Below are 24,447 nucleotides of genomic sequence, written 5' to 3'. Positions count from 1 at the left end.
CCCTGGTGGCTTTGACAGCCACTGGTAGGGCGTGTCCTCCCGCTCCTCCGGGCTGCAGGTCTTCCTCCAGCAATGGGCAAATGTCTGCAATGACCTGGCAAGATAGCCTGAGCCTCCTTTGGCACTGCTGCTCCGTCATGTTAAGGAAGCTCATCCTCTGCCTGTATACCCTGTGTTGTGGATACCGCCACTGGTGCGGTGCAGCCCTGCGCAGATGCCCTCTGTCCTGTGCAGCATCAGGGCATTGAGGAGAAGGTTGGTGGTGATGTTGTTGGTGCTGCTGGTGTGCCCGGTGTTGCTGGTGTTGGGGCTCATTGTGGTCTGATTCCAAGGACCAAGGTGAGACAGTATAAACGGCACCTATGCTGATGCAATAGATGGCTGAAGCAATCTGTCAATGGTGAGATAAGTTCTACCAATGAGGTGAGACTGGATGGCGACTTTGCTGGAAACACTTGCAGCCTGTAGAAAGCTAAATCTGTGCTGGCAATGCAGTCAGCAACAGCTTCTGCCTGAGGAAAGTGATCAGCTGTGAGGTGGGAGCTTTTATATTACATTTCATCCTGCCATCTAATCAGCTGGAGCAATGGCCATTCAACTACTCCCACCTCAGGTTCACAGGCATGGTTCCCGAGCTGCGTGAATCCCCTGGGCAGCCAGGGAAATTTGAAAGGTAGGCTAAAAAATCCGCTTCAGGGTCTGACAACAAGCTGATAATCATATCAATTAGGTCGGCCGCCTCTGCCGTTCGGGTCGCTGCCGCACCATCAAACGCGCTCGAGGGAACGGCGCGTGGGGGCAGGAAGACAGCAGGTTCCCGATCTGCGCCAACTTATTTCAAGTTTCCCACCCGACCTGCCTCCGATCGCGCCCGCACGGACCCCAGAAAATTCCAGCCATAACTTCAGAAGTATTTCATTAGCTGTAAAGTGCTTTGGAGTCGTGAAAGGCGCTCTGTATAAATGTAAGCTCTTTGTTGTCGAAAACATAATTTCTTTTTAGTTGAATAAAGGATACCCGCTGCATGCTTCATAACTGATATTTTTTTTCTCGCCTGGCAAATTATCTCAATTTCACATACTTCATTTTATCAAACAGAATTATAGAAATGCAAAAGCATTCTTTAATTTCCTCGTGTATTTTTTGTTTGCAATCTTCAGAGGATCGAGGTAGGAAAAAGGGGCAAAATCTCACCAGGAACTTTCTGCATGTTTACACTTTGACTGTTAAATGTTTAGACGTTTTCCTGTGTCAATTTGTTTATTTGTAATCATTGATTTCTTGGGGGAAAAAAATTGTTACATAAAAAAAATTATATAATAAAGTTACCGTTAGGCATTAGTTCCATCACGAGTTTTGGGAAAGCGATGTTAGAACATCCCACTTCAGCCCCACACACTCTTATACATTCTTCAGGATCGACGCATGCGACTGAATCTGAGCGTGAATAAAAGAAAATAATATTATTGTTTGTGTCCTGGTCATGCGCTTTATTTTGCATTCATTTAAAATGATGAATCATTAAAGTTTATATAAGAGAGGGTGTTTCTTTGGTGAAACTGTTTACATTGTAACTCCAGTGGTGATATTTCCTTAGTAAAATATAAGCTGATATTGCACCACTCACAGTTAACCCAGTCATCTTAACCTTAGAATTTAGATCCTGATCCAGTCCCCTCCTACTTCAGCCCCGACTCATCAATCTGCTTATATGGAATCAGAAATGACAGCGTCAATCGAGTCCACATTTTGTCAACAGTCAGCCGTAAGTGCCAAGAAGTTATACCTCAGGCTCTAGGCTGCCTTACTTATGCATCTTGCCTCTTTTCTCTTTATTCTGGATAAATAACTTCTCATTCATATCAGGCGTCAGCCGTGGCTCAGTGGGTAGCACTCTCGCATCTGAGTCAGAAGGTTGTGGGTTCAGAGACTCACTCCAGAGGCTTAAGCACAAAATCTAGGCTGACACTTCAGTGCAGTACTGAGGGAATGCTGCACTGCCGGAGGTGCTGTCTTTCAAATGAGAAGTTAAACCGAGGCCCTGTCTGCTCTCGCAGGTGGACGTAAAAGATCCCGTGGTACTATTTTGAAGAAGAGCAGAGGATTTCAGCCTGGTGTCCTGGCCAATATTTATCCCTCAACCAACACCTAAAACAGATTATCTGTTGATGATAGATTCCAGTAACTTCCTCACAACTGATGTTAAACTGATGGATCTGTAGTCACCTGGTATTCTCCGCCACTTCCCACCCCCACCCCGCTTCCCTTCTTAAATAATGGATAGACATTCATTATTTTCCAACCCAAAAGGCAACCTTTCTTAATCTAGGGAGCTTTGGCAAATTATGACTAACACATCTGCAATTTCCTCAACTATTTCGAAGATCACTGGTTTTGCATTTAACATTACAGGAGTAGCCCATCACCTTATACATCCTGTTCAACAGAAGTTATCATTTAGTATTTTAAGGATGGGTGGCTGAAGCTGCCCTTCAAAGCGAATTATGTAACAGTTTACCATTTACAAAAAGACATTGACCAGAAATATTTTGAGAGAGTTATGTATTCTAGGAAATTATTTGTCAGAATTGGGCAAATGTATGGCAGATGCAGTATAATGTGGATAAATGCGAGGTTATCCACTTTGGTGGCAAAAACAGGAAGGCAGATTATTATCTGAACAGCAATAGATTGGGAGAAGGGGAAGTGCAACGAGACCTGGGTGTCCTTGTGCACCAGTCGCTGAAGGTAAGCATGCAGGTGCAGCAGGCAGTTAAGAAGGCAAATGGTATGTTGGCCTTCGTAGCAAGAGGATTCGAGTACAGGAGCAAGGATGTCTTGCTGCAGTTGTACAGGGCCTTAGTGAGACCACACCTTGAGTATTGTGTGCAGTTTTGATCGCCTTATCTGAGGAAGGATGTTCTTGCCATGGAGGGAGTGCAGCGAAGATTCACCAGACTGATACCTGGGATGGCATGAATGACGTATGGGGAGAGATTGGGTCGATTGGGCTTATACTCGCTGGAGTTTAGAAGAATGAGAGGGGATCTCATTGAAACTTATAAAATTCTAACAGGAATAGACAGACTAGATGCAGGAAGGATGTTCCCGATGGCGGGGGAGTCCAGAACCAGGGGTCAGAGTCTAAAGATAAGGGGTAAGCCATTTAGGACAGAGATGAGGAGGAATTGCTTCACCCAGAGAGTGGTGAACTTGTGGAATTCTCTACCACACAAGGCAGTTGAGGCCAATTCATTAAATATATTCAAGAAGGAGTTAGATATATTTCTTAAGGCTATAGGGATATGGGGAGAAGGCAGGGACGGTACTGAATTTGGATGATCAGCCATGATCTCATTGAATGGCGGAGCAGGCTCGAGGGGCCGAATGGCTTACTCCTGCTCCTATCTTCTATGTTTCTAGAAAGCTAAACGATCCTATTAGCCCACGTAAGTGACAAGTTCAGGCAGTTCCAACCTCCATCGGAAATGCTTGATGTTCTGCTCATATCGAGCATGAGTGCAGCGTCAGGCTTTAACTTATTACTGACTTCAGCACTGGATGACTCAGAATTAATTGCAACTAAAACTAGATGCAAATATCTGATACGCAACAGCTTCCAACAAGTATTTCTGTTTTTCGGATGAGACGTTAACCTGAGGCCCCGGTGATGAAAGCTGGCAATAATGATTCTGAAGCGTTCCCAATGGAGGTAGAGTGCCGTGAAGTGGCCTCCTCTCCCTCTATTCTGCCCCCAACATTTTCCAGTTGAAATCAATGGAAAGGAGTTACATTGAGTCTTAAGGGTACAGTAGCATAGTGGTTAGGGTACTGGATTGGTAATTCTAAAGGTCTGGACTAATGATCTGGAAAGATGAGTTCTAAATCCCACCACAGCAACTGGGGAAATTCAGTTAATTAAATAAATCTGGAATAAAAAGCTAGTATCAGTAAATTACTGGATTGTATTAAAAACCCATCTGGTTCACTAATGTCCTTTAGGGATGGAAATATGTTGTCCTTACCTGGTCTATATGTGACTCCAGACCCATAGCAATGTGGTTGACTCTTAATTACCCTCTGAAATGGCCCCTCAGTTGTATAAGGCGGATCACCACCTTCTCAAGGGCAATTAGGGATGGGCAATAAATGCTGGCCTTGGCTGCGACGCCCACATTGACCCTGTGAATGAATTTTTATAAAAGCACAGAAACAGGCCATTCGGCCCAACAGATCTATGCCAGTGTTTATGCTCCACATGAGCCTCCTCCCACCCCACTTCATTATTCCTTTCTCCCTCATGTGCTTATCTAGCTTCCCCTTAAATGTCTCTATGCTATTCGCCTCAACTACTCCCTGTGGCAGCGAATTACATATTCTAACCAATCTCTGGGTAAAGATGTTTCTCCTGAGTTCCCTATTGGATTTATTAGTGACTATCTTATATTTATGGCCCCTAATTTTGGATTCCCCCACAAGTGGAAACATCTTCTCCATGCCTACCCTATCAAAACCTTTCATTATCTTAAAGACCTCTGTCAGGTCATCCCTCAACCTTCTCTTTTCTAGAGAAAAGAGCCCCAGCCTGGTCAGTCTTTCCTGATAGTTATAACCTCTCAGTTCTGGTATCATCCTTGCTAATCTTTTACGCACCAGCCCCAATGCCTCTATATCCTTTTTATAATATGGAGATCAGAACAGTGCACAGTACTTTGTGTGGTACAACCAAGGTTCTATACAAGTTTAACATGACGTCCCTGCTTTTCAATTTTAACCCTCTGGAATGAACCCCAGTTCTTGGATTGGTAGGAGAATTGGACGGTTTCTATAATGGGCAGCTGATCCACAATGCCAGTTTAATGCTCGGGCGGCAAGGTGAAACCCTACCCCACTATTTACATTATACTCCCTATATAGCAAATGAACTGCTTACTAAACCATGGAACCCTTTGTATATTAATGGCGAATTTGTTGCACAAAAGTCAATTTTATGCTCAAGTTGAGGGGATGTGAGTGTTGGGAAATAACATGCTTATTTTTACTATTGCAGCTAGTTTCAACATCAATCATCCCTTGCCCAGGTATGGCATGAGTTAGATGCAAAGTAAAGCTACCTCTACACTGTCCAGCAATGTGTCTCAATCCCAACTTCAAAGGAACATTTGCTACTGAACCATTCTGTTCGTGCTATTTCCCACACCAACATCATGTAGCCACTCTAAGTCCTGGCTGGAATCAAACTACTGCAAGGGTAGTGCAACCCACTGCACCATTCCTTTGGGGGGGAATTGGTAAAATATAGCTGTGGGTTTCAAATGCCCAGCCAGACACATTTCCTTTCTGGATCAAAGCTAACATATTTGGTGCTGGGAATGATAGTCGAAGCTGTGGTGTCCCTAATATTAGATGTAGTTCTGCTACCAAAACAACTTGTTTAGACATGTATCGTTCCATTTGCTGCAGCTCAGTGTGACAACATTATTTCAGTGATTTGCTTGGTCAGTTTTATAGTACTTGCTGGATAGTTAATCATAGCTTTGAAAAACGAAGGATTTGATTGCTCAGTTTTCTGCTGGTCATTTATCATTGGTGTGGTTTTGCTACTTTTTACTTTGCTCAGGATTGGTCAGATAAATATTTGATTGCTGACTCAGATAACTGCTTAAAACAGGCAATCAATAAATTTCGCTGTAACGTTTTGAGGTGTGACACTTTCTCTAGAAAAGAGAAGATGGTTGACCGATATTGGTCTTTAAAATTCTGAAAGGGTTTGATAAGGTAGACGTGGAGTAAATGTTTCCACTTATGGGGAGTTTCTGGGGGTCTTGTTCACAATAACACTTGTCATGCCATAATGAATCATCAAGGACAATGTGCATACTGGAGGCCTATAAAGATCTTGAGCTTTCCTTCACAATTTGTAGACACAGTCAGAATCGAAAGGATCAACGAAGGTTACATCTCTACCGAGAAGGGAAACGGGGTAATATTATTTATTTCTCTGTATGCCTACCTGCTTAGATATTGGCCGCAATTTTAATCTGGAGGTGGGTCGGGAGCGGGGGGGGAAGGGGATTGGCTAGAAAGTGGTTGGGAAACCCGGGACAATGGATTTCCTGCAGGCCCTGACAAATTTAACGGCAGGGCCTTATTAACACTTCAAAGCTCTGTTTCAGATGGAGAGACTGGCTGGCTATGGGTGGGTAGGCCTGCGGCACTAGGCTGCAGGGAGTATCGGGAGGGAAGGATCGGGGGGGGGGGGCAGGGGTGAGTTGGGCCGGAGGATGATTGGGGGGGGCGGGGGTTGAATCGGAGCCGGAGGAGGAACAGGAGGTGAATCAGGGCCGAAGGGGGATCGAGGGGTGAATCAGGGGCGGAATAGGATTGAGGGGTGAACTGGGGCCGGAGGAGGATCGAGGGGTGAATCGGGGCGGGAGGAGGATCAGGGGGGGTGAATCGGGGCCGGAGGAGGATGGGGACGGTGGGAGGAGTGAACTGGGGCCGGAGGAGGATCGAAGGATGTAGCCAGGACTGGAGGATGATCGGGGGGGGGGCGGGGGTGGATTGGGGCTGAAGGATGATCGGGGAAGTGGTCAGAGGCCGGATGAGCATCAGGGTTGTTTAAATGGGCGACCTGCCTCCTGGCAGCATTTGGCTGCCTGTCCCGCCACATCCCACCTCTGTTAAAACCAGAAGTGGGCGGTTTGGAGTTGGGATACAGTTTTTTTTAACTCTTTGACCTCCCACCCAACCCCAACCCACTCATTTTACGGGTTAAAATTCCCCCTTTGCGTGTGTCAAGGCTTGGTCGAACACAATAAAAGGGTTAAGTTGCAAACCATATCTGGTGTCAGATTTGAATTCTCCTACAGTACATAAACTGTCATTGAAAAACTACTCAGGATGTATGATGGCAACCAATCAAAGATAAGCAATGTTAGTACCTGTATATACAAAATGAGATGATGATTGGCAGTGGGAAACATTCCAGCCCTCTCTTCCGTGATGCAGTTTTGAAAAATCAAAAGTTGGAGAATCATTTTTTTAAAAGTTATCTGCTCTGTGTACGTATGCAAAGCAATAGGCACCATTGGAAACACAGTTTGTTCCATCTTCCTGAGTGGGATTCACATGCAGACACTATTTTGATCATTTCACTCGCATTTGGCTGAAATATGATCGCCAGGTTGCACCAGCTGTACCACTGGCATGGCGATTTTCACCTTCACCGCAAGGGCATAAACCAGCGGAGTGGAACGCCCACCCATTATAGAACCCACCCGATTTCCAATTCCATCAATTTAATCATGGGCGGCTATTCATCAATGCCAGTATTAAGCCCTGGCGGCAAAGTTGAAAATCTACTTCAATCTTGCACGACCAAAAATGATACCTTACAAGTTATAATCACATGTGTGCACTGTTGGAATGCCAATATTGTCATTACCGGGTCACTCCTCTACAAGTTATTTCTGTGAGGCGGGGGAACCTCAGACAAAGGATAAATCTTTAGGTGCCTGTTTCTCCTGTTTTAATAATATATGATGTTCACTTAAAGCTAAGACAAAAAGGAATGCAATATTTATGACGCTCCTATTTACCATGCAGACTTATAGTTAAGAGCAATGCAAAAATTCCAGCTCAGTCTAGCACAATGCACAGTTTTGAAGAGTCATAAGTTGTAGGATTAGTTTTTTAAAAACCTGTTCTATGTAAATATGCAGCACAATAGGTGCCATTTAAAATATATTTGGCTCCATTAGGCCGGCAGGGTTCACGTGCAGACATTGTTCATATAGTTTTCAGTTGCAGGAACAATTGAGCTGTATACCACACGAATGGATATTTGATACAAAAGATCAGACATTTTTCTTCCTTTTATTTGTTGTATGCTGCACACCCAAATTCCACACTTACATTTTATAGATTATTATTTGTTGGTACTTGCATCTAAAAGGATCTGCAAATGGCAATAGCATTTTAATTAACAAACTTTGGTCGACAGGGTCAGGGGGGCATATGTGCAGCCGAGGCGGTGATATTTAAAGGGGAGGTGCCGGGCGACCGTTTTCTTTGCTGGCCGCCTGCCAGCATCTGCCCCATCTGACGTACCCCGCAGGGTGCAGGCCGCGATCGGGCAGCCCGGCACTTCTCTTTTGCTGGCACCCCGATCCCTGGTGGCCCAGCTGGGAATATCGTGGTGCTGTGTGGGTGGTGCTGCGGCACGTAGTGCCGCGATATTCCCTGGGAGCGCCCCAAGAGGGAAGGGGAGCGCTTCCAGTAATGCCCCGCCTCCTTCTTGGGGCACTACCACTGAATTTCGGATGCGGCAGCGTTAATTTTTTCAGCGCTACTCGTGACCAAATTTTTGCCCCATAATGTTTTACAATGAAATGCTACCTTAATGTTATAGCACATTATTCTGATTTATAAGGAAAAAATCATTTAAAATTTCTGCTGTATGATGTTCTCCTAATATCGCCCCTCTCATATTCAAGGAGCCCCACTTTAATACATTTTCTGTCATAAACATATCCGAAAGATTTTCTTTGGTCTCCCAATTTACCATGCATTTTCTTTTCCCAGTTATTTTTCTTTTCATACCAAATGATCTTCCTAACAGCTCTTACTTTGGTTTCATACATGTTCCAACTTCCTATCTGCTCAGTTTCTTTAAATATGTTTTTATATAATTTTAACTTTGTTATTTTATCATGCGGTGTCCCCTTATGAGTGTGAGGACATTTTGCAATGATAGGGTAATGAGGACACGCTGGGCCTGTTTGGGGATGATGCGTCAGTTTGTACTTTTTAGCCATTTTACACAGAATTACAGCACAGAAACAGGCCATTCAGCCCAATGGGTTTATGCTCCACCTGAACCTCCTTCCACCCTACTACATCTCACCTGATTAGCACACTGTTCTATTCCTTTCTCCCTCATGTACTGATTTGGCTTCCCCTTAAATGCAGGGGTGCTGGGTCAGTTTGAGTAAAGCAGATAAGAAAAGAGCAGGAGCGAGCCTTTGGCTTAGTGGTCACATTCCCGCCTCTGAGGTAGAGAGGTGCTGGGTTCAAACCCCTCTCCAGACATTCTCAATGTCGGAGCTCTGGCTCTGAATTCTGGGTTGACATCCAGCGGGATACTCGTGTCCGGTGGGTGTGTTTAGGCCCCCTACTCCCCTCACCAATGCCAAAACTGCTCACTATTCCAGGATCATTCTGGAATGCAAAGATAACCCCAACTTCTTTTCTCTACTGCAAACTGTCTACTTAAACCCCTCTCACCTCCAAGAAGAAGTGTGAGGAACTTGTGGACTTCTTTGTCTCTAAGATTGAGATCATCCGATCAGCTGCCTCTGCCACTTCCCTTCCCTCCCCTAGCCCATCGGACCAAACTTCCGCCAATGTTCCCCCCTGCCCTAGCCCTGAACTCGTTTCCCTCTGATCTCCCCTCATGACCTCTCCGCGCTCATCTTGCCCATGAGACCCACCTCAAAGCTATTCCCACTAAACTGCTGACCACCCAACTTCCTTTTCTGGCTCCCATGTTAGCTGACATTGTTAACGGTTCTCTCTCCTCAGGTACTGCCCTCTCTCCCTCAAATCTGCCGTCATCACCCCTCTCCTCAAAAAAACAACTCTTGACCCTTCTGTCCTTGCAAACTATCGCCCCATCTCCAACCTCCCTTTCCTCTCCAAAGTCCTTGAACGTGTTGTCACCTCCCAAATCTGTGCCCATCTTTCCCAGATGTCCATGTTTGAAATCCTCCAATCAGGTTTCTGCCCCTGCCACAGTACCAACACAGCTCTCATCAAAGTCACAAATGACATCCTTTGTGACTGTGACAAAGGTAAACTATCCCTCCTCATCCTTCTTGACTTGCCTGCAGCCTTTGACACGGTTGATCACTCCATCCTTCTCCAACGCATCTCCACCATCGTCCAGCTGGGTGGGACTGCACTCGCCTGGTTCCAATCTTATCTATCTAACCGTAGCCAGAGAATTACCTACAATGGCTTCACTTCCCGCTCCTGCATCGTTACCTCTGGTGTCCCCCAAGGACCTATCCTTGGCCCCCTCCTATGCTACATGCTGCCCCTTGATGACATCATCCAAAAACACAGCGTCAGTTTCCACATGTACGCTGACGACCCAGCTCTACCTCACCACCACTTCTCTTGACCCCTCCATGGTCTCTAAATTGTCAGACTGTTGCCATCCCTCTCCCTAGCATCCATCTGAGGCTGAACCAGACTGTTCACAACCTTGGTGTCATATTTGACCCTGAAATGAGCTTTCAACCACATATCCGCAGCATAACTAAGACCGTATATTTCCACCTCTGTAACAGCGCCTGTCTCCACCCCTACCTCAGTTCATCTGCTGCTGAAACCCTCATCCATGCCTTTGTTACCTCTAGACTTGACTAGTCCAACGCACTCCTGGCTGGCCTCCCACGTTCTACCCTACATAAACTTGAGGTCATCCAAAACTCGGTTGCCAGTGTCCTAACTCGCACCAAGTCCTGGTCACCCATCATCCCTGTGCTCGCTGACCTACATTGGCTCCCAGTTAAGCAATTCCTTGATTTTAAAATTCTCATCCTTGTTTTTAAATCCCTCCATGACCTCGCCCCTTCCTATCATTGTAATCTCCTCCAGCCCTACAACTCCCTGAGATATCTGCGCTCCTCCAATTCTGCCCTCTTGAGCATCCCTGATTATAATCGCTCAACCATTGGTTGCCGTGCTTTCAGCTGCCTAGGCCCTAAGCTCTGGAGTTCCCTCCCTAAACCTCTCCACCTCTCTACCTCTCTTTCCTCCTTTAAGACGCTCCTTAAAACCTACCTCTTTGACCAAGCTTTTGGTCACCTGCCCTAATTTATCCTTACGTGGCTCGGTGCCAATTTTTTATCTTATAATACACCTGTGAAATGCCTTGGGATGTTTTACTATGTAAAGGCACTTTATATAAATACAAGTTGTTGTTGTTGTTGTTTGTTGTTGGTCACGGGAGCCCTAAAACACTTAGCATAGGGCTAACCGCCCAATCGGCTGGTATAATCTAGTTAGAGAAACTACCAGTGTGAACGCAATACATCCTCTAACTGGGATCTGACCCCCCCCCAAAAGTAATGAATACAAACAAAACACCCCACCATTGTGTGGCACAAGCAGGGCTAACTTGGCTGGTACCCTTTTTGCGTGCCTCGTTGTGAAACAACTATTAATAACCTCGGAATAAACTGCCTAAGGAAAAATCCCTTTTGGGAAGTTATTGGCCCAGAAATTCGGGTCTCCACGGGTGAGTATGCACGGGGCACTCACCCATAGGCCCAATGGAAGTGCCGGTTTCCTGCATGCACTGTGCATGCGCGGGAAACCGGCACTTCTGTTCCCCTGAAAGCAGGGGTTAAGAGGTCGTACGCATGCGCGGGAGAGGCTGCGCGTGCGCATCAAACTTCCGTTTTTTTTGCAGGTTTTCCCAGGAAGGTAAGTCTCCAGAAGTTAGACATGTAAAAAGCAGGCGTAAGGCCTGCTTTTTACAAGGTAAGTGGTGAATTAATTAAAATTAAAACATTTTTTCCACAGGTTTATTATTTTTAAATACTTTAAAGAAAGGTAAGTTTATATTTAGCCCCATTAGAAAATAAAATTATTTTTTTCAAAAATGTAAATTATTGTTTAAAATAGTTATTTCATGTAATTTATAGTTTATTTTAAAAATATGATTTAAAAAAAAAATTATTTGAAGATTTAGTGATGTTTTGTGGCCCGTAGTATTTATAAGTTTTGACAGCTCTTCCTGTCAAACTTATGAATGGGCATTCCCTGCTCCGATTGGCTCCCCATGGGCCACGTGATCCCAGGGGACGCATCGAACTAACTGCGCCCCTGGGATACGCAAGCACTGCATGCCGGCAGCTGGAGCAGGCCCAGGATCGGAATTCCACGGGGGCCCACAGCTCAACGTCCGGCGCGCAAGGTAAGTGCAAGTCGGGGGCTTACACCCGCGGGAAGCCCCCGACCCAAATTTCTGGGCCATTACTTCACTTGAAAACAACAAACCTGAAACTCTCCCAGTGAATGTATGTTGGGGAATTCCAATACATTTATGAGAAATATATTAGCGATCTAAAAAAAAAAATTAGATCAGGGTATTTTTTGAGACAGTGTTTCAATGACTATAATTCCCCCCGTGAATATATTCTTACCACATTTGCACAATGACTTCCTTTTGTAACCAAGGTTGTCCTGTCTAGAAGGTCATGAGGACCCTCTGCTCACCAAAATAATTAAATAACTAAAATCCTTGCCAACCCAAAGATCTTTCAAAACAAAAATTGCGGAAATACCCAGGGCAAGAGTCAGCATTTGAAAAGAGTTAGTGCAGGTTAACATTTAAGGTAGAGATCTTTTCTCAGAACAGTCTCTATCCCTAACATTACATAGAATATGCAGCACAGAAACAGACCATTCAGCCCAACCAGTCCATGCCGGGCGTTTATGCTGCACTCGAGCCTCCTCCCATCCTTCCTCAGCTAACTCGATCAGCATAACCCTCTATTCTCTTCACCCTCATATGCTTACCTAGCTTCCCCTTAAATGCCTCTATACTATTCGGTTCAACTAACCCGACATTAACTTGTCATTTCTCTTTTCAGATGTGAAGGGAACTGTTGTGTAATTCCAGCATTTTCTGTTTTTATTTCATTTTCTAACATAGATTGTGTTGTTTTTTGGGAGATCTTTCCTACCCTTCTTATCCTAGATACTTCGGCATCTGAATTTTACATAATTCTCATCGCTGAGTTTTTACTTCCTCGTGGCTCCGAGAGGGACATTCTGGCCCTGACAGCTAAATAGGTTTTAATAATGTGCCCCAGGATAACAAACAGGAAAGTCTCCTTGGTTACTCCATCTGTCCTGTGCCTCCACAGAATCTTTCTCATGTCTTCAAGAAGGAGCAAAGCATCACCATATCAGGTCTTGTCTCAGACTTTAACTATCAAGTAAATTTATAGAATCTTACTGCACAAAAGGGGGCCATTCGGCCCTTCGTGCCTGTGCTGGCTCTTTAGAAGAGCGATCCAATTTGTCCGACTCCCCCGCTCTTTCCCCAGAGACCTGGAAATGTTCCTTTTTAAATATATATATTTATTGAACAGATGAATAAATAAGTCCAATTAGGGACCCAAAAGGAGACCTATGCATGGAGGCAGAGGAGACTGAGCTGCTAAATGGGTACTTTGCATCTGTCTTCACCAAGGAAGAAGATGCTGCCATAGACATAGTGAAGGAGGAGGTAGAGGAGATACTGGATGGGATAAAAATTGATAGAGGAGGTACTGGAAAGGCTGGCTGTACTTAAAGTAGATAAGTCACCAGGACCAGATGGGGTGCATCCTAGGACACTGAGGGAAGTGAAGGAAGAAATCGTGGCGGTGCTGGCCATAATCTTCCAATCCTCCTTAGAAATGAGGGTGGTGCCAGAGGACTGGAGAATTGCAAATGTTACACCCTTATTCAAAAAAGGGTGTAAGGATAAACCCAGCAACTACAGGCCAGTCAGTTTAACCTCGGTAGTGGGGAAGCTTTTAGAAACAATAAACAGAGACAAAATTAACAGTCACTTGGACAAGTGTGGATTAATTAAGGAAAGCCAGCACGGATTTGTTAAAGGCAAATTGTGTTTAACTAACTTGATCGAGTTTTTTGATGAGGTAACAGAGAGGGTTGATGAGGGCAATGCAGTTGACGTGGTGTACATGGACTTCCAAAAGGCGTTTGACAAAGTGCCACATAATAGGCTTGCCAGCAAAGTTGAAGCCCATGGGATAAAAGGGACAGTGGCAGCATGGATATGAAATTGGCTAAGTGACAGGAAACAGAGTGTAGTGCTGAACGGTTGTTTTTTGGACTGGAGGAGTGGTGTTCCCCAGGGGTCGGTACTAGGACCACTGCTTTTCTTGATATATATTAATGACTTGGATGTGGGTGTACGGGGCACAATTTCAAAATTTGCAGATGACACAAAACTTGGAAGTATAGTGTACAGTGAGGAGGATAGTGATAGACTTCAGGAGGACATAGACAAGCTGGTGGAATGGGCGGACATGTGGCAGATGAAATTTAACGCAGAAAAGTGCGAAGTGATACATTTTGATAGAAAGAATGAAGAGAGGAAATATAAACTAAAGGGTACAATCCTAAAGGGGGTGCATGAACAGAGAGACCTAGGGGTATATGTACACAAATTGTTGAAGGTGGCAGGTTGAGAAAGCAATTAAAAAGCTTACGGGATCCTGGGTATAGAGTATAAAAGCAAGGATGAACCTTTATAAAACACTTGTTCGGCCTCAACTTGAGTTGTGTCCAATTCTGGGCACTGCACTTTAGGAAGGGTGTGAAGGCCTTAGAGAGGGTGCAGAAAAGATTTATGAGAATGATTCCAGGGATGAGGGACTTCAGTTACGTGGATAGACTGGAGAAGCTGGGGTTGTTCTCCTTAGAGCATAGAAGATTGAGAGGAGATTTGATGGAGGTGTTCAAAATCATGAGGGGTCTAGACAGTGTAGATAGAGAGAAACTGTTCCCATTGGCGGAGGGTCGAGAACCAGAGGACACAGATTTAAGGTGATTGGCAGAAGCACCAAAGGCGACATGAGGAAAAACTTATTTACTCAGCGAGTGGTTAGGATCTGGAATGCAATGCCTAAAAGGGTGGTGGAGGCCGATTCAATCAAGGGAATTGGGTAAGTACCTGAAGAATGTTTTTTTTTACAGGGCTATGGGGAAAGGGCGGGGGATTGGGACTAGCTGCAGTGCTCTTGCAGAGAGCCGGCATGGGCTCAATGGGCCGAATGGCCTTCTTGAATGCTGTAACCATTCTATGATTCTATTTACTGTAGCTACTATACTAACCCCTCAATCTCTAGGCAAAATGATAAGTTAACCTTTATCTATGTAGTTATTTTCATATTGCCTTAATACTTGTGGCAGCTGACTGGTTTGACCCATCTCTGCAAGTTCCAAGCCAACTCAATCCTTTGAACAATCCACACTCAAAATACTCTCCCAATAGTTAGGGATTTGAATAACATTTCCTACATTACAACAGTGACTACCTTCAAAAGTACTTTATTGTCTATGACATCCTGAGGTTGTGAAAGGCGCTATATAAATACAAGTTCTTTTTCTTTCTAACTGTCAGCTAAATTTTAAGCTAATGTCAATTATACATAACTGAGCGAATCTCACAGTGTGTTTCTGTTAGAATGTGAACTGACTCCTCCCTCTAACCTGTAACCTCCTGGACAACCTACTAAATCTTCACTTTTGTACAGTTATTGCTGGAAGTGTGAATGTAGTTGCGTTTTAAATTCCCTTGTGCATTGCGATTGAATTAAAGGAATCTCTAAGAAACTAAAACTCGACAAAAATGCTTATATTTTGTTGTAACTGACAGATTTTTTTGTTATCGCCAAGGATTTTTCATATGGCTCTAAAACTATCCCTTACACCTTCCGTGCATGTAGTGGGGCATACTCCTGGGCAACCAATTACTCTGTCGAAACTGGCATGCTCGTCACTTTCACCGGTTGAAAGAGACTTTCGTTACTGATCGCTAAATAAAAACTGCTGGTCGGCGGTGATCTAGTTACATAACCGCTTGGGGAATATTAGCTAAAGACTAGCGTCTGTTGCCAGGCAGCGTTACGTTGCAGGTTGTATGGTCATTGTCGATAAACAGAGACGTCTTGTGGCTTGAGGGAGCCCATCCCATGCTTGAGAAAAGGTTGTCGCCTGAGTCAGCTTCCTGTGTTTTTTAAAAAAATAACCACGTATCTGGGATCCTGAGGAAATGAGACTCCTGAGGGGTAGTGAGATCAAGGCGTTGTGCGGGGCAGGGAAGGGAGGGGAGGGGAGGAAGCTGGGAGGAGCATCCAGTCGACGTGTCAACCTGTGAAGGTTGGTTCCTCGTTGCATTGCCTCGGTCCCAGCCTTGCTGACGGTGCACTCCGGCAGAGCTGGTTTGGGGGGCTTCGGATTTATGAGCAATGGCTCTCTCGCAGTTACAGTGTTTGGACGAGGGGAATATCAACTATAGGACTAATGAATCCAAGCCCGAGTTCTACTATAGCGAGGCGCAGAGAGTGGCAGTGGAGACACTCTTGGCTCACGGGACGCAAGCCTTTAACGAAACGGTCACCAAGGAAAACCTGAGGGAGTTCTTGTCGGAGCTGGACATCGAGCAGATCCTGCGCTCGGTCCGGGATTTCTTGCCAAAGGTGCCGGGCACCGAATGGCGGGATGAGGAGGGTCAAGATGAGGGAGAAGGAGAGAGTGAAGCAGAAGGAGAGAGTGAAGCAGAAGGAGAGAGCGAAGGAGAAGGAGAGAGCGAAGGACAAGGAAAGAAAGCAAGCGAGGACCCGGAGAAGAAGCCCCTTTCTCTGCATTATTGGCCCGACACCTCGGACATATCTCGGCCCAGCTTGGACCTGGGTTGGCCGGATTGCGCCGCGTATCGCGGAGTGACCCGAGCCAACGTGTACACACAGCCACCTGTGGAGGGCTCACTCCACATCAAGGAGATGGTCCGCAGAATGATCAGCCAAGCGCAGAAGGTGAGGACATGCAAATAGAAATTAAATATGTGGTAAATAGTTATCTGGGCAAAGGTTTGAATTAATTTAGCAGATAACTAAAAGCAGAAAAGGATTTCAAAAATCTAGTTCAGTAAGTTAGAAACTCTAATATACAACAACTTGCATTTATTTAGCTCCTTTAAGACTTGTATTTATATAGAGCCTTTAACTTAGTGCTTCACAGGAGCGTTATCAAACAAAATTTAACACCAAGCCACTTAACGTAGTAAAACGTCTTAGTAGGAGCAATGATCAGCCAAATATTAATATTGAAGCACTTTTTTTTAATTCGGTCACTGGCAAAGCCAACATTTATTGCCCATCCCTAATTGCCCCTGAGAAGGTGGCGGTGAGCTGCCTTTTTGAACGTACTCCCACAGTGCTGTTAGGGAGGAAGTTCCAGAATTTTGACCCAATGAGGATATATTTCCAATTCAGAATGGTGTGTGAACTTGGAGGTGGTGGTGTTCCCATGCGCCTTCTGCCCTTGTCCTTCTAGGTAGTAGAGGTCACGGGTTTGAGAGGTGCTGTCAAAGAAGCCTTGGAGTTGCTGCAGAGCATCTTGTAATGGTAGACACTGCAGCCATGGTGCGCAGTTGGTAGACTAGTCCGGTTTTTTGTAGCAGTTTGACTTGCTGGGCCATTTCAGAGGGAGTCACATATAGGCCAGACCAGGTAAAGACAGCAGATCTCCTTCCCTAAAGGGCATTAGTGAACCAGATGGGTTTTTACAACAATCCAGTAGTTTCCTCGTCACCATTAACTCTTTATTCCAGATTTATTTAATTAACTGAATTTAAATTCCTCTGCTGCCGTAATGGGATTTGGACTCATGTCTCCGGATCATTAGTCCAGGCCTCTGGATTACTAGTCCAGTAACATAACCACTATGTTACCGTACCCCTATAAGGACATATTAGATCAGGTGACCAAAAGGCTTGTTCAGAGGTAGGTTTTCTGGAGCGTCTTGAAGGAGGAGAGCGGTGGATAGGTTTAGGGAGGGAATTCCAGCATAGTGCCGTTTAGACCACTGACTGTAACCTTATTAAACAGTCCTTGTCCAATACATGGTGTAATCATTCCCGTTCCATCATTACAACCCACATACTACCTTAGGATTGTGTAATTTTAATGTTGCTTTGTTAGCCGATCATTTCTTAAATTAAACTCCTCTATTCATATGGTGTATGTGAACTTTAAATATTCCCCACTTCAGCAGATTCAGGTAGGGCGAAGGGGTTGGATTAAACCTTTAGGATTTCCAGCTGAAGTCTGCGAGTTAGGGTCACCACATCCGTGTTGAACCCGCCCCGGTTGTGACGATACAAAATGTGGTCATGCAATGTAAACTGGAAAGATGTCGCACTCGCTGCAACAAAAGCTTGAAGCAGTGAGGACGGGGGTTTGTTGGAACCGAAGAGATTGCGATTGCGAGTGGGAGCTGAAGGGGATGGGGGCGGGGTAATGCCTGGCCTGTAGGTTCCACGCTGTACATTCCATTCTGTCAATATGGCATGTTAAAACGGGCTTTGTTGAGTGTTGGGAACGATAAGGTGCAACTTTTCCTTGACATCACCTAGGTCCTTCCCTCATTCCTAACCCACTACCCTCTACCAAACAAGGTAAGAAAAAAAAAACATTTGACTTCCCTACAGAGATGATAAGGTAGAAAAGAAAGTTATAGCAGATATAAAGCCGATATCAGGCTATGATGATCGGATAGTTTAGTGCATTTGCTTAACAGTGCAGATAGTAGTTCGTAATGATGACCTGCCCCCGACCCGATCTGTTTAAGAGTTTCAGCAGCTGGAGTTTAGTTTTGATTGCAGGGTGATTCAGTTCCAGTCTGGATGTCATTTAATCATTAATGTTCAACATTTGCTGAATATTGCCCAACAGACCATTTTGAGCACTGAACCTAGGAAAGATACATTGGCCTTGGAGTGGGTATAGCACAGATTCACCAGAATGAAACCAGGGCTTAAAGGGCAGAATGATACCAGGGCTTAAAGGGCAGAATGATACCAGGGCTTAAAGGGCAGAATGATACCAGGGCTTAAAGAATTACATAGAATATACAGCACAGAAACCAGCCATTTGGCCCAGGTAGTCTGTGCTGCTGTTGATACTCCATATGAATCTCCTCCCATTCCATCCACCTCATCTCAGCCTGTCAGCGTATCTTTCTATTCCCTTTTCTCTCATGTACTCATCTAGTTTCCTTTTGAAAGCATCTAAACTATTTGCCTCAACCACTTCCTGTGGTACTGAGTTCCGCATTCTAACCACTCTCTGAATAAAGAAATTTCTCCTTATTTCCCTATTGGATTTATTAGTAACTATTTTGTATTTATGGCCAGTAGTTTTGGATTCTCCCACCAGTGAAAACATTCTCTCCACATCTACTTTGCCCAACCCATTCATAATTTTAAAGACCTCTATCAGGTGTCCTCTAAGTCTTCTCATAGGTTGGGGCTTTTTTCTTCAGAAAAGAGGACAGGTTGCATACGCTTGCTTTGCACTCCCTTGAGTTTAGAAGTTGAGGGGTGACCTAATCAAGGTCTTTAAAATGATAAAGGGTTTAGGGTAGATACAGAGAAACTATTTCCTCTGGTGAGGGGATCCAGAATAAGGGGCCAATATCTTGGAATTAGAGCTAGACCATTTAGGAGCGAAATCAGGAAGCACTTTTTTCACACACAGGGTAGTGCAAAACTCTCCTCCCCAAAAGGCTGTGGATGCTGGGGGTTAATTGACATTTTCAAGCCCGAGATCAATAGTTTGTGAGGTAAGGGTATTATGGAGCATGGAGCCAAGTAAATGAGTTACAGATCAGCCATGATCTAATAGAATGGCGGAACAGACTTAAGGGGCTGAATGGCCTACTTCTGCTCCCATGTTTATGCCACCAGTAAAAGCAGAGGATACATGAAAAAGTCACAGAATGTAGAATTAGTTGCAGGGGAACTAAATAAATTCTCATACCTCCTGCTTAACATATTGTAATGTTGATATCACAAGCATGGTGTCAGAACATTAGAATAGTTATTTTATTTTCACTCAGGTTACTGCTAACGCAAGGGTTACTTTAATATAAAGTAAATCTTCACTCAAAATGTGTCTCATTCTGAAAATGTATTAGCCCAAATTTAAGCTAAAATAAACATTGGGTCGGTACAGCTCAATGACTACAAATATTAATAATTTATCACTGGAGTGAATTTAAATTTACAGCACTCCAAAATATTGATGAGAATACAGATCTATTTATAAGAGTTGAAACAAGTTGTTAAACACTTTGAAGGGTTTTAGCTACTATTTCCCCTTGGTGTAGCTTCCTTACTTGGTGAAACACGTGGGGGATCAATTGAAGAGCAATTTACAAAGCGGATTGTGAGCTCCCCCCACCCAACTGTTTGCGGATCTATATTGGAGAGCCGAGCAGAAAAAGAAAGGACAATACATTACTCTGGTCAGCCGTGGTTCAGTGGTAGCACTCTCACCTCGGAGTCAGAAGGTTATGGGTCCACTCCGGAGACTTAAACACATAATCTAGACTGACACATTAGTGCAGTACTGAAGGAGAGCTGCACTGTTGGAGGTGTCATCTTTCAGATGAGACGTTAAACCGAGGGCCCATCTGCCCTCGCAGGTGAACGTAAAAGATCCCATGCCACTATTTCAAAGAGTAGGGGAGTTCTCCCTGGTGTCCTGGCCAATATTTATCCCAAAACCAACATCACTAAAAAAAAAAAAAATTCTGGTCATTATCACATTGCTGTTTGTGGGATCTTGTGTGCAAATTGACTGCCGTATTTCCTACATTACAACAGTGACTACATGTCAGAAAAAGTACTTAATTGGCTGTAAAGCACTTTGCAACGTCCTGAGGTTGTAAAAGGCTCTATAAACATACAAGTTCTTTATCGAGTTTGCCAGAGTTTTGAGTTTTTTTTTATTGCTAGTGCTAGTAAATACAGTTACAAAGAATTATATAGAATTTATAGCACAGAAATAGGCCATTCGACCCAACTGGTCTATGCCGGTGTGTATGCTCTACACGAGCCTCCTCCCACCCTATTTCATCCAACCCTATCAGCACATCCTTCTATTCCTTTCTCCCTTGTGTACTTATCTAGCTTTCTGTTAAATGCATCAATGCTAATCGCTTCAACTACTCCTTGTGGTAGCAAATTCCATATTCTAACCACACCTTGGATACAGAAGTTTCTCCTGAATTCCTTATTGGATCTATAAGTGACTATCTTATATTTACGATCCCTAGTTTGAGCAGAAACATCTTCTCTACAATTACCCTGTGTAAATGGAACTCGATTACAGACAGTGAAATGAATTTCAACCACAGACAGCAGATAATGTCTGCAATAGAATTTGATCAGTTGATTAAATGACTAATGTGGGATTTGAGTGTGTAACTACAACTGTTTTATTACTATTCGCAGGTAATCGCTGTTGTAATGGACTTATTTACAGACATCGATATCTTCAAAGACATACTGGATGCCAGCGTCAAGAGGAAAGTTCCCGTCTACATCATCCACGATGAGGCTAACATCAAGTATTTCTTGAAGATGTGCGAGAGTTCAGGAATGCATATGGGGATGCTGAAAGTAAGTGAGGAAAAAGTGGAGCGACAGGCAGACCAGTTCTGATGTCATGTGTGACTCGCAGTTACCAGTTTAAAGATAAAGCTGCTCTATTCTCTAGCATGCTTTGGTCAGGGATTAGCTCATAATAAACTCATAAAAAGCCATGAAGGTATGCCTTTGCACTGTACTTTGTACAAGATATTATTCTGATATGACCAGACATTAAGAAAAACTGCGTAAAGGTCTTTAATAATGGCAATTTGCACAAGTGAAATCATTTTAGTATTGCAGCCTCATGATGTGATTTTCGACTTATTTCATAGGTCAATTGCCTTTAAATTTCTTGCAGAATCTGTTTTAAGGATTAGGGTAATAAGTGACTATTCACTGCCCTCTTTCACCATATACCTGTACAGGGACCTGAGAATTAGCATTCATGAGAGTGCACCAGATGCTGAAAGTAAACTGGTTGTTACAAACCATTTCAAATACAGAAATCTCTTGCTTAAAATCCTTTTCTTGTAACTGCTGCTGACCTTTATGGGAGCCAACATCACTGTGAATGACACATCCATGTCTGAATTATTAAGCAGATGTTTTCATCTGACATCCTGAACAGCACGATCACATTATGTTCACCTCTGAACTTCAAGCTTGGATTAATACCTTACCATTCACGAACGGGTTCCTATTTAAATTCATATTACATACCAAATTTCCATTTGATTGCAGTTTGTTTTGCCACTACATGTCCCATTTCTTGGATGTGGAAGCATTTTGATATTTCAATTTGAAAGGAGTATAGACTGAAACAGCACAAAGCAATTTAACAAGTTTTATGATGGAAGACAGAATTCAGAGTATTCTTTTTTATTTGTTAATAACTGCATCATTCCCTGTGTGAATTTCAATTGTTTCCTGTCCATCACATTATTTTGATGGCATAAAAGCATTGATTTAAAAAAAAACTTACCTCTTTGACCAAGCTTTTGGTCACCTGTCCTAATAGCTCTTTATATGGCTTGGTGTCAAGTTTTATCTGATAATGCTCATGAAGCGCTGTGGGACTGTTCACTGCGTTGAAGGCACTATATAAATGCAAGTTGTTGTTGTTGATATTTAATCTGTTCTGCAATAGTCTGGTTTCTACATTAAGTTGACAAGCAGATGGTTAGAGAAATAGATACTACGGTGTTGAGGTTCCATAACTAGAAATAACCAGAACTCTTGTACAACTCCTGGGTCACCTGGAAGTGTGAGAGATAAAACATTAAACAAAGGGCTGGCTCAAAGAGTATAGAATTCCTTGCAGCTACGACCAGTCTAAGGTTTAAGGTGTGGTCACCACACAAAAGTAATGAGGGGAAAAGGTTTAATGTTAAGAGGTGTAACATGAAGCAAGAATACGGATCAGTAAATAAAGTGTGTGGAAACTCTAGCTTGATACTGTTAATACCCCTTGAATACTATTAACAGTAGATCTCTTATCTAAGATGTGGATCAGTTGACAACATTAACTCTGGCTGAGGATATTTAGATTTAAAACAAAGTCTAAAATGTTGAAAGATTTTATTAAAAAAATGAAGTTTATAAAGAACAGATTCAAAATCACGAACTGCCAACAATGAAAGGAAAATTAACAAAGGGGCTTAGTATAACAGCAAGGTGAATGACTGAGACACATTTTTGTTCAGGAATAGGAGACCCTCAGGTAATTAAAGTATTCTCTTATTTTGTGATTCCATCATACCATCTCTTGGTTTCCTATTGGGGCTGTTTTCATTAGAACATAAGAAGTAGGAGCAGGAGTAGGCCATACGGCCCCTCGGGCCTGCTCCGCCATTCAATAGGATCATGGCTGATCCGAATCTAGACTCACGTCCACTTCCCTGCCCTCTCCCCGTAACCCCTAATTCCCTTATCTGCTAGGAAACTGTCTATCTCCATTTTAAATTTATTTAATGTTGCAGCTTCCACAGCTCTCTGGGGTAGCAAATTCCATAGATTTACTACCCTCTGAGTGAAGAAGTTTCTCCTCATCTCAGTTTTGAAAGGGCAGCCCCTTATTCTTAGATTATGCCCCCTAGTTCTAGTCTCACCCATCAGTGGAAACATCCTCACCGCATCCACCCGATCAAGCCCCCTCACAATCTTACATGTTTCGATAAGATCGCCTCTCATTCTTCTGAACTCCAATGAATAGAGTCCCAACCTACTCAACCTTTCCTCATACGTCAACAGAGGAGATGACAAGGTGATTTGATAGGTGTTTACAATTATGAAGTGATGGGACAAGGGTAGATAGAAATGGGTATTTCTGGTGATTTTAGAATGAGGGGACATAATTATAAGATTAAATGTAAGAGATTTAGGACAGAGAGCCGGAGAAACTTTTTTTTACATACAAGGTTGTGAGGCTATGGAATGCACGACCGAAGTTGATGATTGCAGCAGAGAGCATGTCAGCATTTAAGGATAGGTTAGATAGCTGGTTGAATAAAAGGGGAATAAAGGGATATGGGAACAGGGCAGGCACATGGGATTGGGATACTGCTCATGTTGAGGACAAACACTGACACGGACTCAGGCTGAACAACCTGTTTCCAGTTGCAATTTGCATATAATTATATATTATTCAAATATTATCAATAGCCTTGGTACCCTCTTGAAAATAAAGGTCAGTGCCTGCTGAGCAGTGTTCCCTCTTAAGCTGCACAGCCGCGCAGTAATGGGAAAGGTTCCACGCAGGCCGCTCACCGGCTTTGTTGCTGTAAATACTGCGTGGGTGCGGAAATTTAAAGAGACTGCGCACTAAAAGAAACAGGCCGTGCAGAACACACCGCAGCTTGCAAGGAACACTGCTGCTGAGGCCTATTCAGATACACAAATACAACAGCAGTGTGTGTGTGCGTGTGCAGTTATGCCTGTGTGTGCCATTTGAAAGTATCACAGCCAGAAGATCAGGGCCCAGAAATTCGGGTCGGGGGCTTCCCGCGGGTGTAAGCCCCCGACCTGCACTTACCTTGCGTGCCGGCCGTTGAGCTGTAGGACCCCATGGAATTCCGATCCGGGGCCTGGTCCAGCTGCCGGCGCGCAGTGCTTGCGTATCCCAGGGGCGCAGTTAGTTCAATGCGTCCCCTGGGATCACGTGGGCCATGGGTAGCCAATCGGGGCAGGGAATGCTC

General features: G+C 43.9%; 2 protein-coding genes across 3 annotated transcripts in view; one reads left to right on the top strand and one right to left on the bottom strand.

The window, feature by feature from the left end:
- LOC147110504 (sodium/mannose cotransporter SLC5A10-like) overlaps positions 1–24,447 on the bottom strand; it is a 161,185-nt gene that overhangs the window by 27,808 nt on the left and 108,930 nt on the right. For both annotated transcript variants that reach the window (XM_086000535.1, XM_086000537.1), the window contains one exon: positions 1,330–1,437. In XM_086000535.1, the coding sequence (XP_085856661.1) occupies positions 1,330–1,437 (108 nt within the window). The remainder of the gene's footprint in view (positions 1–1,329; positions 1,438–24,447) is intronic.
- Positions 15,821–24,447, top strand: part of LOC147110505 (uncharacterized) — a 41,363-nt gene continuing 32,736 nt past the window's right edge. Inside the window, exons 1-2 of the mRNA XM_086000534.1 lie at positions 15,821–16,631; positions 21,116–21,283. Of these exons, the coding sequence (XP_085856660.1) occupies positions 16,065–16,631; positions 21,116–21,283 (735 nt within the window). The 5' untranslated portion in view covers positions 15,821–16,064. The remainder of the gene's footprint in view (positions 16,632–21,115; positions 21,284–24,447) is intronic.

The sequence above is a fragment of the Somniosus microcephalus genome, chromosome 11 (genome assembly GCF_052327205.1).
Source record: "Somniosus microcephalus isolate GS21.2 chromosome 11, FLI_Smic_1.0, whole genome shotgun sequence".
Taxonomy (NCBI): domain Eukaryota; kingdom Metazoa; phylum Chordata; class Chondrichthyes; order Squaliformes; family Somniosidae; genus Somniosus; species Somniosus microcephalus.
This window is presented reverse-complemented; position numbering and strand designations above follow the sequence as displayed.